This window comes from Rhinoraja longicauda, chromosome 28 (assembly GCF_053455715.1).
Source record: "Rhinoraja longicauda isolate Sanriku21f chromosome 28, sRhiLon1.1, whole genome shotgun sequence".
NCBI classification, from domain to species: domain Eukaryota; kingdom Metazoa; phylum Chordata; class Chondrichthyes; order Rajiformes; family Arhynchobatidae; genus Rhinoraja; species Rhinoraja longicauda.
Window position 1 is genome coordinate 27,162,342 of NC_135980.1, and position 15,498 is coordinate 27,177,839.

General features: G+C 43.9%; 1 protein-coding gene across 5 annotated transcripts in view; it reads left to right on the top strand.

Annotated features, from left to right (window-relative positions):
- Positions 1-15,498, top strand: part of LOC144607304 (phospholipid-transporting ATPase ABCA1-like) — a 150,753-nt gene that overhangs the window by 46,646 nt on the left and 88,609 nt on the right. For all 5 annotated transcript variants that reach the window (XM_078424046.1, XM_078424050.1, XM_078424049.1 and 2 more), the window contains exons 6-8: positions 4,334-4,455; positions 6,019-6,213; positions 10,228-10,317. In XM_078424046.1, coding sequence (XP_078280172.1) covers positions 4,334-4,455; positions 6,019-6,213; positions 10,228-10,317 — 407 coding nt within the window. The remainder of the gene's footprint in view (positions 1-4,333; positions 4,456-6,018; positions 6,214-10,227; positions 10,318-15,498) is intronic.

Consider the following 15,498-nt stretch of genomic DNA (forward strand, 5'->3'; position numbering starts at 1 on the left):
ATTATTCATTTTGTCATTGGGATTTTCATTGAATTGTCACCCACAGCAGTATAAACATCAGCACTTGAGTACTTACCGAATAGTGAAAGGCCTGGATAGAGAGGATGTGGAGAGGATGTTTACACTTGTGAGAGAATCTAGGACCAGAGTCAGTAGCCTCAGAATTAAAGGATGTTCCTTTAGGAAGGAGATGAGGAGGAATTTCATTAATCAGAGAGTGGTGAATCTGTGGAATTCATCGTCGCAGAGAGGGGAAAGATTTAACAGGAACCTGAGGGGCAACCTTTCTCACAAACGGTGGTGGGTGGAACGAGCTATCAGATGAGATAGTTGAGGCAGGTGCTATCACAACTTTTAAAAGACATTTGGACAGGTACATGGATAGGATCGGTTTAGAGAGATAGAGGCCAAACGCAGGCAGATGGGGCTTGTTGGTCGGCGTGGGCAAATTGGGCCAGAGGGCCTGTTTCCACACTCCATGACTGATGATTCTATAGCAAGTAAAATAAGACACTTTCACTGAGACACATTTGTTTGGATAAAGTTTTTCCACTATATCATGGATATAGTATTTGGTGGAAATTTTACATGGATAGGACAGGTTTGGAGGGATATGGACCAAGCGCAGGCAAGTGGGACTAGTGTAGCTGGGACACTGTTTCCACACTGTATCAATCTCTGACTGTACCTCAGTTCACATGATGATAATAATAAATGAAACCATCAAAAAGTTAGTCAAGTCAAGTCAATTTTATTTGTATGGCACATTTAAAAACAACCCACGTTGACCAAAGTGCTGCACATCTGATTGACAGGCAGTGGGTTGATCTCACTCTTTACTCCAACACAGGATGTTGTTGCTGTGGCCACAAGGTACAAATGATTGTACAGAGGTCTTGGCGAAACTGATCTGACTATAAACCACACGACGTTTCATCACTAGTACAAGATTAGTGGTGACAGTACTGAGAAGAAGATCCGGTTTGATCCGTATTAGACTGAATGCTAACTACAAACTGAACACAACTGTTTCTCCAAACCAACATACAAATGAAGAACTGTTGCTCATTCCACAAATGGTTTCACCAATTGGTCAAGTTAGGCTAGCTTTCCGTGAAGTTAAATGTCCCATGAACGTAAAGTTTAGAGACACAGCGCGGAAACAGGCCCTTTCGGCCCACCGGGTCCGCGTCGACCACCGATCGCCGCACATTAACACTATCCTATACCCAATGGGGACTATTTTTACGTTTACCAAGCCAATTAACATACAAACCTGTACGTCTTTGGAGTGTGGGAGGAAACCGAAGATCTCAGAGAAAGCCCACGCAGGCAGGTCACGGGGAGAACGTACAAACTCCGTACAGATAGCACCCATGGTCAGGATCGAACTGGGGTCTCCGGCGCTGTAAGGCAGCAACTCTACCGGTGTGCCACCATTATGCGTGACATAATGTTTATCCAGTTGTAACGGGACCTTTGGTTGTATTCTTTGAAGCGCTGTAATTATGTGTTAATGAAATAAAACAGAATCACAAGGGTTACAGAGTGTTGACTGGTTTTACCGCAAGCTTATCCAGTTTCTGATCCGTAGCCTGAGCTCATAAATGTAATCACAATTCTAAAATAAACTGCATGCAGTAGGTTGGGAGCAAAATAAATATTGGCCCATACAATGATTGGAAAATTAATGTTCAGGAGACATTTCCTGGGCCTAAAAACTAAAGACATAACGCAATAATTGGTGGCTTGGAAGAGAGAGACCCACATCATAAATTGCAGGCGGAGTGGTGGTATATTGTTAGCCTGCAAAAAAAAAAACTGGAGTAAACCTTCCCATGAGGCGACTTCCTGATGGGAATCAAGAAATTGCTTTATTTGCACTATAAAGATAAATGAACCTTGGTCGACATTAAGTGCTGCTATTTCATGTCATAAGGCTTCTGTTAATGTGAAGTTTATGATTCTGACCGAAAACTCAATCTTGGAAACCCAAGGAAATGAATAATTGAAATTCTGGAGTCTCACTCCTACAAAGAGTAAATTGTTGTGAGATTTTTTCCTCTCGTCTGCTCTCACTTTCTGCTCTTTTTACATGTTTTTTCCTACTTTATTGCTATCCTGTTTTTCTTCTGTTATTTTCTATCTCTTCACATATCAGTGGATTCCCTGATATTTCTCCTTGTTCAATATTTGAGGGGCAACATATCCTAAAAAATCGTGGTCTGTCCGTATTCTAGTTGCGTGCAGTACAAATACAATGCAGTTCGAAGAGCAAGGAAAAAATATCCAATTCAATACGAGGTCCATATTCCAACAGTTTTGGCCAGTGTGTCTTGCATGTCATAATGGTCCTGCCCTTCATAATCTGGTGGGATCGTCTTCACAAGTCCATGGGAAGTTCACTCTTGCCTTGTTCTTGGTCGTTCAGTCATATTCCAGCCGTCATTTCTCAGCCAAGTACAATGACAGGATATTTATATTTATATATTTTGACACATTTGTCCCAATTAACCCATGCTGTTCAATATGGCCCGCCTAATCTAGACCTGCGTTTGGCCCATATCCCTCTGAATTGTTCCTACTCGTGCCCATGTCCAAAAATCTTCCAAATGTTATTTTGTTCCCGTCTTTGGCAGCTCATTCCATGCACCTACCAACCTCTGTTTAAAAAAAAAGGTTCCTCCTCAGATTTCTATTCAGTCGTTCCTCTCTCACCTCAAACCTTTATAGACAATAGACAATAGGTGCAGGAGAAGGCCATTCTGCCCTTCGAGCCAGCACCGCAGTTCAATGTGACCATGGCTGATCATTCTCAATCAGTACCCCGTTCCTGTACCCCTTTGTACCCTGATTCTTGAGGACATAGTTCTTGCGCTCTTGAGGACTCTAGAGAGCAGTCCTGACCTACCATCTACCTCATTGGAGACGCTCGGACTATCTTTAATTGGACTTTATCTTGCACTGAACATTATTCCCTTCATCCTGTATCTGTACAATGTGGGCAGCTTGATAGTCTTTCCACTGACTAGATAGCACGCAACAAAAAAGCTTTTCACTGTACCTCGGTACATGTGACAACAAACAAACTAAACATTCCCCTATCCTGAGAGAAGTATAGTGTCCAATGATGATTCCCACCCAGGACTCCTGCAATTCCACAGTGTCCTTGGATATATCTGATTGGGAATATATTACCCTTAATATGTCTTGGGTCATCTGGCACATTCTTAATTGTAATGGAGATTACCCTCAAGACATCTCCATTAATTTTCCCAAGTTCCCTAGTCCTGTGCGTTTTCCCCATGGTAAAAACAGAGGAGAAATATTCAATGGCAACTTGCCCATCTCCTGTGGTTCCACACGCATAGATGAATACTTTGGTTTCTGAGCCCTATGTTCTTTCTAGTTACCATTTTTCCCTTAATATTCTTAAAATCTCTCTGTATTCTCCATAACATTATCTGCCAGAGCCATCTCCTGCCCTCTCTTTTTGACCTGAAAAGAGGAAATTAATATGAGCTCCCTCGCAATGACGTTGAAACATGTCTGATCCAACTAGTTGTCAACACCGTGGCTGTTTATGGTCTGGGCGCTGTCTGCAGCCAAGATAAAATGAAGATGGAAAAGACTCGGGAGAGGGATCACGTCAGACAACTAATTCGTTTAGTTTGGAGATACAGCGCGGAAACAGGTCTTTCGGCCCACCTAGTCCCCGTGCTGACCAGTGATCCCCTGCACGCTAACACTGTCCTACACACACTGGGGACAATTTAAAATTCTACCAAGCCCATTAGCCTACAAACCTGTACGTCTTTGGAATGTGGGAAGGAAACCCACGCGGTCACAGCACCCGTAGTCAGGATCGAACCCGGGTCTCTGACGCTGTAAGGCAGCAACTCTGTCGCTGTGTCACTGTGATGCCCTCGAATTGCCCGGTACTCTATGGAGCAGTGCACTGAAACGGTTTTTAAAATCGTTCATGATGAATATTGAAGTTTTTGTGCATAATTTTTTTAAAAAAGCTAACTATCTAATTTTACAATTAATTCTCCATTGTCTTTTCTTTCTCCCACAAGATTCATACTGATTGAGAATGATCAGCCATGATCACATTGAATGGTGGTGCTGGCTCGAAGGGCCGAATGGTCTCCTCCTGCACCTATTGTCCATAAAACAGTAACTGGTTCAGATTTATTTCAAGTAGTCCTGCCATCAACAGGATTGTCACTAACAAGACCTCCAGAATAATATACAAATATAAATTACTTCTAGTTTTGGGTTATCATGCATAATCAGGGTATTAATTTTCCTTTGACTCCTCCCTCATCAGGTCTGCCAATAAAGGAGATTCTTGTGAAGAATCAGACCCTGTCCTGGTTCCTCCTCAACAATGCGTCTCTTCCCAAAGAGGTGGTCAATGATTTCATGGCAGCAAAGATAACTCCTGAGCAGGTAATCTGCAGAAAGTATGTATTGGGTTGATCAGATGATGCGTGGAGGCTGTGATCTGATGCAGTGCATAGATCGATAGTGCTTCAATGGTACTTGAATTGAATTGAATACATTTTATCAGCCAAGTATGTCCACATACAAGGAATTTGCCTTGGTGCTTTGCTCGCAAGTAACAACGCGATACACAGTAAACTATTAAGAATAAAACATAATTTAAACATGTGAAGGATGAGATAAAATACCAGAGCAAAAGGAGGCTACAGACTTTTGGTTGTTGAGTAGAGCTACTGCTCGTGGAAAGAAGCTGTTTCTATGTCTAGCTGTGAGGGCTTTGACAGTCTGAAATCGCCTTCCAGAGGAAGATGCTTCAAAGAGTTTGTGGCCAGGGTGAGAGGGGTCAGAGATGATCTTGCCCGCTCACTTCCTGGCCCTTGCAGTGTGCAGTTAGTCAATGGGGAGGGGGAGGGGGAAAGGTTGCAGCCAACAATCTTCTTGGCTGATCGAACGATGCGTTGCAGCCTCCGGATGTCGTGCTTCGTGGCTGAGCCAAACCAGACCATGATGGAGAAGGTGAGGACAGACTCTATGATGACAGTATAAAACTAGACCATCATTGCCCGTGGTAGATTGTGTTTCCCCAGCTGCCGCGGGAAGTACATCCTCTGTTGGGCCTTTTTGTGTGGAGTCGATGGTGGCCCCCCATTTAAGGTCCCTGGAGATGATGGTTCCAAGGAACTTAAATGACTCCACAGATGTGACTTTGGTGTTGCTGATGCTGAGAGGGGGGAGGGGAGGGGGAGCTCTCCTAAAGTCTACAATCAATTCCACTGTCTTAAGAGCATTGAGCTCCAGGTTGTTGCGATTTGTATAGTGAGCAGTAAGTATTAACCTAGGCAGGTGGGACGAGTGTAGATGAGACATGTTGGTCAACAAAAGCTTTTCACGGTACCTTGGAACATGTGGCAATAAACTAAGAGGATGTCAAGTGATTGCCCAGAGGGAATAAGAATCAATTGATCAAATACAGATATAGAGGTTAAGCCAAGATAACACGTAAAGGGAATTAGTCATCTCGATACTAAAACTCTCGTTTGTTTGTCTGTTTGTTCCTAAACTACAGCCAAAACGGTACACGATAGCGCAGCAATTTTAGGCCCACCTTACTCGCCATTGTCCCTTTGGTGCTAATGGAAGAAGTTTCATTGAAATCGGTGTTAAGTTTTTAAAGTTATTCATATTTTAAAGTTTAAATCTATCTCCTAGGGAGGGAGGAGGGAGGGGGTAGAGGGAGGATAAGGGGCACTGAGGGGGTGGATTGGGGGGGGGTGGGGGGATGAGAGGGTGCTGCACCAATGCAGGAGAGGTTTGGGCCCAACGGGTCCACTTGGCCTAGTTTATATACAAATAAGAAAAATGGAACCTGAGAATTTTCTTTCATGTGGTGGGATTTAACTATAGTTTATCTCGGTGAACTATATTGAATGGCGGTGCAGGCTCGAAGGGCCGAATGGCCTACTCCTGCACCTATTTTCTATGTTTCTATCTCTGTTTCCATTTTTGTAGCTATCTCTCGCTGATCGAAGGTCAAGTTTAAAGGAGATTGTTTGCAACATATCTGATCACTCCAGTTTCCTAACTGTGAAGAACAAGAAGATTTACAAACGCTTGCGTGAGAATCTGTGTGCCTTACCCGAGGAAACTCTGCGAAACGCAACAGCTATTTTCTTTTCAGAAATCAACTTCTCCAAACTCCTAGTGGTTAGTTTGTTTCCACTTTCCAATACTCTGGTAGTTGTGATTGGGTTGGGATTTGTGATGGAAGTGCATTTGGATAGACTGACTAGGGTTAGTCAATATTACAGTATAGCAAAGGGGATTACAGAGGCATGAGGCAGGAGCTGGCCAAAATTGACTGGAAGGAGGCCCTAGCAGGGAAGACGGTAGAACAGCAATGGCAGGTATTCCTGGGAATAATGTAGAGGTTGCAGGATCAATTTATCCCAAAGAGGCGGAAAGACTCTAAGGGGAGTAAGAGACACCTATGGCTGACGAGGGAAGTCAAGGACAGCATAAAAATTAAGGCGAGGAAGTATAACATAGCAAAGAAGAGTGGGAAGACAGAGGATTGGGACTCTTTTAAAGAGCAACAAAAGTTAACTAAAAAGGCAATACGGGGAGAAAAGATGAGGTACGAGGGTAAACTAGCCAATAATATAAAGGAGGATAGCAAAAGGTTTTTTAGGTACGTGAAGAGGAAAAAAATAGTCAAGGCAAATTTATTATGGGGAACAAAGAAATGGCAGACGAGTTAAACCGTTACTTTGGATCTATCTTCACTGAGGAAGATACACACAATCTCCCAAATGTTCTAGGGGCCGGAGAACCTAGGGTGATGGAGGAACTGAAGGAAATCCACATTAGGCAGGAAATGGTTTTGGGTAGACTGATGGGACTGAAGGCTGATAAATCCCCAGGGCCTGATGGTCTGCATCCCAGAGTACTTAAGGAGGTGGCTCTAGAAATAGTGGAAGCATTGGAGATCATTTTTCAATGTTCTATAGATTCAGGATCAGTTCCTGTGGATTGGAGGATAGCAAATGTTATCCCACTTTTTAAGAAAGGAGGGAGAGAGAAAACGGGTAATTATAGACCAGTTAGTCTGACATCAGTGGTGGGGAAGATGCTGGAGTCAATTATAAAAGACGAAATTGCTGAGCATTTGGATAGCAGTAACGGGATCATTCCGAGTCAGCATGGATTTACGAAGGGGAAATCATGCTTGACAAATCTACTGGAATTTTTTGAGGATGTAACTAGGAAAATTGACAGGGGAGAGTCAGTGGATGTGGTGTACCTCGACTTTCAGAAAGCCTTCGACAAGGTCCCACATAGGAGATTTGTGGGCAAAATTAGAGCACATGGTATTGGGGGTAGGGTACTGACATGGATAGAAAATTGGTTGACAGACAGAAAGCAAAGAGTGGGGATAAATGGGTCCCTTTCGGAATGGCAGGCAGTGACCAGTGGGGTACCGCAAGGTTCGGTGCTGGGACCCCAGCTATTTACGATATACATTAATGACTTAGATGAAGGGATTAAAAGTACCATTAGCAAATTTTCAGATGATACTAAGCTGGGGGGTAGTGTGAATTGTGAGGAAGATGCAATAAGGCTGCAGGGTGACTTGGACAGGTTGTGTGAATGGGCGGATACATGGCAGATGCAGTTTAATGTAGATAAGTGTGAGGTTATTCACTTTGGAAGTAAGAATAGAAAGGCAGATTATTATCTGAATGGTGTCAAGTTAGGAAGAGGGGATGTTCAACGAGATCTGGGTGTCCTAGTGCATCAGTCACTGAAAGGAAGCATGCAGGTACAGCAGGCAGTGAAGAAAGCCAATGGAATGTTGGCCTTCATAACAAGAGGAGTTGAGTATAGGAGCAAAGAGGTCCTTCTACAGTTGTACCGGGCCCTGGTGAGACCGCACCTGCAGTACTGTGTGCAGTTTTGGTCTCCAAATTTGAGGAAGGATATTCTTGCGTGGGTTCACTAGGTTAATTCCCGGAATGGCGGGACTGTCATATGTTGAAAGGCTGGAGCAATTAGGCTTGTATACACTGGAATTTAGAAGGATGAGGGGGGATCTTATTGAAACATATAAGATAATTTGGGGATTGGACACATTAGAGGCAGGAAACATGTTCCCAATGTTGGGGGAGTCCAGAACAAGGGGCCACAATTTAAGAATAAGGGGTAGGCCATTTAGAACGGAGATGAGGAAGAACTTTTTCAGTCAGAGAGTGGTGAAGGTGTGGAATTCCCTGCCTCAGAAGGCAGTGGAGGCCAGTTCGTTGGATGCTTTCAAGAGAGAGCTGGATAGAGCTCTTAAGGATAGCGGAGTGAGGGGGTATGGGGAGAAGGCAGGAACGGGGTACTGATTGAGAGTGATCAGCCATGATCGCATTGAATGGCGGTGCTGGCTCGAAGGGCTGACTGGCCTACTCCTGCACCTATTGTCTATTGTCTATTGTCTAATATGGCTTTGTATATGGGAGATATAGACACAAAATGCTGGAGTAACTCAGCGAGACAGGCATGCATCTCTGGAGAGAAGGAATGGGTGACGTTTCGGGTTGAGACTCTTCTTCTGACGGGGAGATCGTGTCGTGCAAATCAAAGTTGTTTTTTTGAAGAGGTAACCAAGAAGGTTGACGAGGGCAAGGCTGTAGAGGTCGTCTATATGGACTTCATTAAGGCCTTTGATAAGGTTCCGCATGGTACACAGCTTTGGAAGGTTAGATTGCAAGGCATCCACAGAGAACTAGCTGCCTGGATACATAATTGGTTTCATGGAAAGAAGCAGAGTGTAGTGGTGGAAGGTTGCTTTTTGGACTGGAGGCCTGTGGCAAATGGTGTGCCTCAGGAATCGGCACGGTGGCGCAGGAATAGGGCGGCACGGTGGCGCAGTGGTAGAGTTGCTGCCTTACAGCGAATGCAGCGCAGGAGACTCAGGTTCGATCCTGACTACGGGCGCCGTCTGTACGGAGTTTGTACGTTCTCCCCGTGACCTGCGTGGGTTTTCTCCGAGATCTTCGGTTTCCTCCCACACTCCAAAGACGTACAGGTATGTAGGTTAATTGACTGGATAAATGTAAAAATTGTCCCTAGTGTGTGTAGGATAGTGTTAATGTGCGGGGATCGCTGGGCGGCGCGGACTCGGTGGGCCGAAGGGCCCGTTTCCGCGCTGTATCTCTAAAAAAAAAAAGAATCGGTGCTGGGCCCATTGCTGTTTGTGGTTTATATTAACAATTAAGATGAGTGTGCAAGACATGATTAGCAAGTTTGCAGATGTTACTAAAGCAGGTGGTATTGTAGGGAGCGAAGAGGGTTGTCAAAAATTAGAGCAGGGCCTTGAACAGCTGGGAAAGTGGGCTGAAGGATGGCTAATGGAGTTGAATGCAGATTTGTGTGCTGTGTTGCATTTTGTGAAGTTAAACCAGGGCAGGACCTTCACAGTGACTGATCGGGCCCAGGGGAGTGTTGTAATGCAGAGGGATCTAGGAGTACAGGTGCACAGTTCTCAGTATAGAGGATAATAAAGAAGACTTCTGGCACAATGCCCTTCATCAGTTAAGGTATTGAGTATAGAATTTGGAGCGTTCGGTTACAGTTGTATAAGACGTTGGCGAGGCTGCATTTGGAGTATTATGTTGAGTTTTGGTCACCCTGCTGGAGGAAGGAAACCATTAAGCTGGAAGTAGTGCAGAGAAGATTTAGGACTTGAGGACCTGAGCTACAGGGAGAGATTGGGCAGGCTAGGGGTTTATACCTTGGAGCCCAGGCAGCTGAAGGGTGATCTAATAGAGGAGTACAACATCATGAGGTGATTTAATAGGATGAATGCAGAAATCTTTTACGCAGGGTCAGGGAATCAAGAACCAGAAGTGACAGGGGAAAGATTTAACAGGAGCCTGAGGGGTAATGTTTTCACTCAAAGGTTGGTAGGTATATGGAATGAGCTGCCAGAGAAATTAGTTGAGGCAAGTACAATAACAGCATTTAAAAGACATTTGGACAGGTACATGGAGAGGAAAGGTTTAGAGGATATATCTGGACCAAATGTGAGCAATGCCAAAATACGTTGCATTTTATCGAGTGTTGTCGTGCATAATCTTAAACAGGTCAAAACGTTGCGAGAAACAAAAGTTATTTACTTTCACTTTCTGGTGTAATTGTACAACTACCTGCCTCACATCTGTTGCTTCTCCACAGGAGAGGGTTGTGTCCAACGCTGAGAATATACTTGATGCAACTAAGGCAATGAACAATATTCTACAGCAAATTGGATCTCTTGTTCAACAGGTAATCCCAATATGACACCAATGACTACAGTGGAACAAAGCTTCAGGGGCTGATTAAATGGTTTGGGACATACCGATGCCAAGAAAGCACTTAGAAAACATAGAAGATATCATTTGATATATGCCTCTTTCTCTCGTTCACTTTGTACACACATTTATCTCTTGTGTAGGAAGGAACTGCAGATGCTGGTTTACACCGAATATAGACACAAAATGGGTGACGTTTCGGGTCAAACCCCATCTTCACTGTGATCATAGCAAATGCTCAATCAAAATGGATGGAAATTGTCCTTGTGCGTATGTGCACGACTCAAGAGAAGGTTTTGATGCTGGGAATGTATTTTGCTTCTCATGGTCTTCCACACAGCCTGACTGTGTTGTACAATGAAAGCAAGTTCATCAGTGTTAAATTTGCAAATTCCTAAGCAAACCTGCATGTCTTTGGAGAGTGGGAGGAAACCGGAGCGGCCGGAGAAACCCCACGCAGTCATAGGGAGAACGCACAAATTCCGTACAGACAGCACTCGTGGTCAGGATCGAACCTGGGTCTCTGGCGCTGTGAGGCAGCAACTCTACCGCTGTGCTGCCCCAATTCCTTATTTCCTCCCAGCATCTCTGATGAGAATTCCTGCAGAGGATTTTGTTGAAATTGTCCATTGAGGCTGGCTTCAGGGATAATGGCAGCTGGGAGATAATCGGCAGGATCAAGCTACTTTTTATTTAAATAGGCTGATTCGACCTTTTGAGGTTTGTTTTTGTTCAGCGGAGCTATTCTTGTTTCTCTCCGTTCTTCCTCATTGTCAAGGGTTGCTTTCGTCTGTGGTTTAACATTAGCACGCAGCGCTGAGACCATGTATGTGAGACCACCAGTGACCATTCGTAACTCGGGGGGCCGGATTTCAATTTTGTGGCTGCAACTTCACTGTTTTAGTTTATTCCCTTTTTTCCCCCCTCCATCATTTTGTTGGAGCTAAGATTGCAGACGAAACAGATGCCAAGAACCCGTGAAAGGAGTTTAGTGGCCCCTTTTAAGAACAGGTTCCGTTCTTGGAACTGCATGTATGAAGGCATTGTTTCGTAGTTAATCCGCTTTTCAACGCTTTCTCTCTTCAGTCAGAAGATTGGAAAGAATGCACTGTTACTCAGTTTCAGCATAATTAAATTGCATTACAAAATCAGAATAGCTAAACAGGATCTGCTTTCCTCATTGTTGATTTGAAAAGGAGTGATATTTTCTCATATTTCTCAAATTTTACTTCTGACCTCAAGGCCATTCAGCCCATCGGCCTACACCAGCTCACAGTGTGTTGCCATCAGTTGCATCTCCCTGCATGCCATCCTCTCTCAGATGCTTAGCCATCTATCTGAAACTCCTTCACTACGGGTGACTTACAGTAGCCAAGTGATCTAGTAATCCTGACGACATCTTTGTGATGGAATATAGGCACAAAAAAACTGGAGTAACTCAGCGGGTCAGACAGCATCTCTGGAGAAAAGGAATAGTTGACGTTTCAATAGACAATAGGTGCAGGAGGAGGCCATTCGGCCCTTCGAGCCAGCACCGCCATTCAATGTGATCATGGCTGATCATTCTCAATCAGTACTCCGTTCCTGCCTTCTCCCCGTACCCCCTGACTCCGCTATCCTTAAGAGCTCTATCCAGCTCTCTCTTGAATGCATTCAGAGAATTGGCCTCCACTGCCTTCTGAGGCAGAGAATTCCACAGATTCACAACTCTCTGACTGAAAAAGATTTTCCTCATCTCGGTTCTAAATGGCCTACCCCTTATTCGTAAACTGTGGCCCCTTGTTCTGGACTCCCCCAACATTGGGAACATGTTTCCTGCCTCTAACGTGTCCAACCCCTTAATAATCTTATACGTTTCGATAAGATCTCCTCTCATCCTTCTAAATTCCAGTGTATACAAGTGTATACAAAAGGCACTCTGAAGAAGGGTCTCGACCCGAAACGTCACCTGTTCATTTTCTCCAGAGATGCTGTCTGACCCGCTGAGTTACTCCAGCTTCTTGTACCTATCTTCAGTTTAATTCAGCATCCACGCTAACTTCCTACTACATCTTTGGGATGGATGAGGAAACGGAAGCAGCTGGGGGGAAACGCAAATAAGAGGAACATGCAAACTCCACACAGACAGCAGCAGAGGCTGTGCTCAATCCTGTGGTCACTGCAGCTGCTCGCCTCTGCTCCTCAATGTCTTCAAAGTGATTCTGACTGATGTTTCTATTTAGCTGTTGTTATCTTGACGGATTGACTGAGGTCTAATCCAAGATTACAAACTCTCCCAACACTCCATCACCATCACTCATCACTGATCCTGGCAGCAGATCTGACATCAGTCAGGGTAGATAATTAGATGTGCAGTTTAAATGAGGTGAACGGCTCTGTGCTGCACTACGCCCGTAGGTATTTGAGACACTCAATAAAATCTTGAGCATATTCAAATCGTAAGCATCCACAAAGTAAAAAAAAAATGTAAATACATCAACTTGTTTGGAAACTATTTTCTTTATTTTTGTGGGTTAATTGGCTTCAGTAAAAATTGTAAATTGTCCCTCGTGTGTAGGATAATGCTAGTGTGCGGGGATCGCTGGTCGGCACGGACATGTTGGGCCGAAGGGCCTGCTTCCATACTATATCTCATGTCTGGAGCCCTAGAAGACTGATGCCTGACTTTGTTCCATGGAGATGCAATGACTACACATAGTAGTTTGCTTACAGAAATTCATATATTTTCACCCAGTGACTCAAAATGATTGCCTAATTAGTGGTCCTTATGAACGTTGAATGCTTTGCAAACTAAAGTTATTTCCTCCCAGCATCTCTGATGAGAATTCCTGCAGAGGATTTTGTTGAAATTGTCCATTGAGTCCGGCTTCAGGGATATTGGCAGCTGGGAGAAAATTGGCAGGATCAAAGCTACTTTTTATTTAAATAGGCTGATTAAATTAAAGTTCGACCTTTTGAGGTTTGTTTTTGTTCAGTAAAGTTATTCTTGTTTCTCTCCGTTTGTCCTCATTGTCAAGGGTTGCTTTCGTCTGTGGTTTAACATTAGCACGCAGCGCTGAGACCATCCATGTATGTGAGACCACCAGTGACCATTCATAACGTGGGGGGCCGATTTCAATTTTGTGGCTTCAACTTTACTGTTTTAGTTTATTTCTCTTTTTTTCCCTCCATAATTTGGTCCATACTATATCTCGTGTCTGGAGCCCTGGAAGACTGAAGCCTGACTTTTGGAGCTGTGTTCCATGGAGATGCAATGACTACACATAGTAATTTGCTTACAGAAATTCATATCTTTTCACCCAGTGACTCAAAATGATTGCCTAATTAGTGGTCCTTATGATCGTTGAATTCATGTGCAAACTAAAGTTATTTACAAACTAAAGCCTGAAAACCAGATTCATTTCTTTGCAAACAAATAGTGGAACAAAAATAAATGCAGCAGAAAGCTGTGTGGTGCAGTCATTGTCACAATATATCGCTTGGGCAGCTTACACCCTAACGCTATGAATATTGACTTCTCTAACTTTAAATAACCTTTGCTTTCCCTCTCTCTCCATCCCTCCCCCTTCTTGGTTTGGTTTTTGAACGAGTCTGACTGCCCCCTTGATTAAATATTATCTCTGTATGCTTCGTTGTCGCCTTCCCCTAGCTAGCAATGACATTTTCCTTGATCGCCATCTCTTTTGATGTCTCGTTCTCACCCCATACACTTCCTTATCTCTGTGTCTCCCTCTTCCCTGACTCTCAGTCTGACGAAGAGTCTTGACCTGAAACGTCACCCATTCCTTCTCTCCTGAGATGCTGCCTGTCCCGCTGAGTTACTCCAGCATTTTGTGTCTTATCTTCGGTGTAAACCAGCACCTGCAGTTCCTTCCTACACAATAAGAATAGTTTTGAGCTTAGAACGTCTATAAAATTGGAAAATAAAGTAACTTTTTAATTCTGCTTCGCTTCACTTTGCAAAACTGACATCATTTTGAAACATTCAACATCTCCTGATAGCTTTTGAAATAGCTGCCAGACTTTTGGATTTAACTTGTCAATATCAACACTTCTGGAAAATCTCAACGGTCTTGCTCCTAAATCAAATTAATGATTTCTGCTTCCTTTCAAATAACCCATGAGATTTCATGTTGCTAGTTCCCTGGACAAGGGAGTAATGACATATCCAATCAAATTTGCAATGAATAAGTGGATGTGAGGCAGAGGAAAGCCCTTAACGTGTGGAAGGTGAATAAATAATTTGGCCTAATGAGCAGAAAGTCTTGGTGTATTAGTTACTTGCTTCATTAGTTCATTGGTTCAGTTTCTTTATCATAGAGCATCGAGGAAATTAAATTTTTTCAGGTATGGAACGTCTCTGAATTCAGGTGTTGCACAACTGGGTGGTGACCTCTTGGCAAGGGAGGGCAATGTTGACTCTCTTGGGAACCAGGATGTGACCAGTAACACGACCTGTCACGTTACAGGACTTCCTGAATCCAGGCAGGAATTAACCCAGAGAGAGACAAGATGCTGGAATTCCTTCTCTCCAGAGATGCTGCCTGAACCCATTCATAAAAACATAGAAACATAGAAAATAGGTGCAGGAGTAGGACATTCGGCCCTTCGAGCCTGCACCGCTATTCAATATGATCATGGCTGATCATCCAACTCAGTATCCTGTACCTGCCTTCCCTCCATACCCCTGATCCCTTTAGCCACAAGGGCCACATCTAACTCCCTATTAAATATAGCCAATGAACTGGCCTCAACTACCTTCTGTGGCAGAGAATTCCACAGATTCACCACTCTCTGTGTGAAAAAAAACGTACTCAACTCAGTCCTAAAAGACTTCCCCCTTATCCTTAAACTGTGACCCCTTGTTCTGGACTTCCCCAACATCGGGAACAATCTTCCCGCATCTAGCCTGTCCAACCCCTTAAGAATTTTGTACGTTTCTATAAGATCCCCCATCAATCTTCTAAATTCCAGCGAGTACAAGCCGAGTATATCCAGTCTTTCTTCATATGAAAGTCCTGCCATCCCAGGAACACCTTCTCTCTCGCAATGCTGCCTGTACCCATTCCTTCTCTCCAGAGATGCTGCCAGTCCTGCTGAGTTACTCCAGCATTTTGTGAGACTATCTCTGGTGTAAACCAGCATCTGCAGTTCC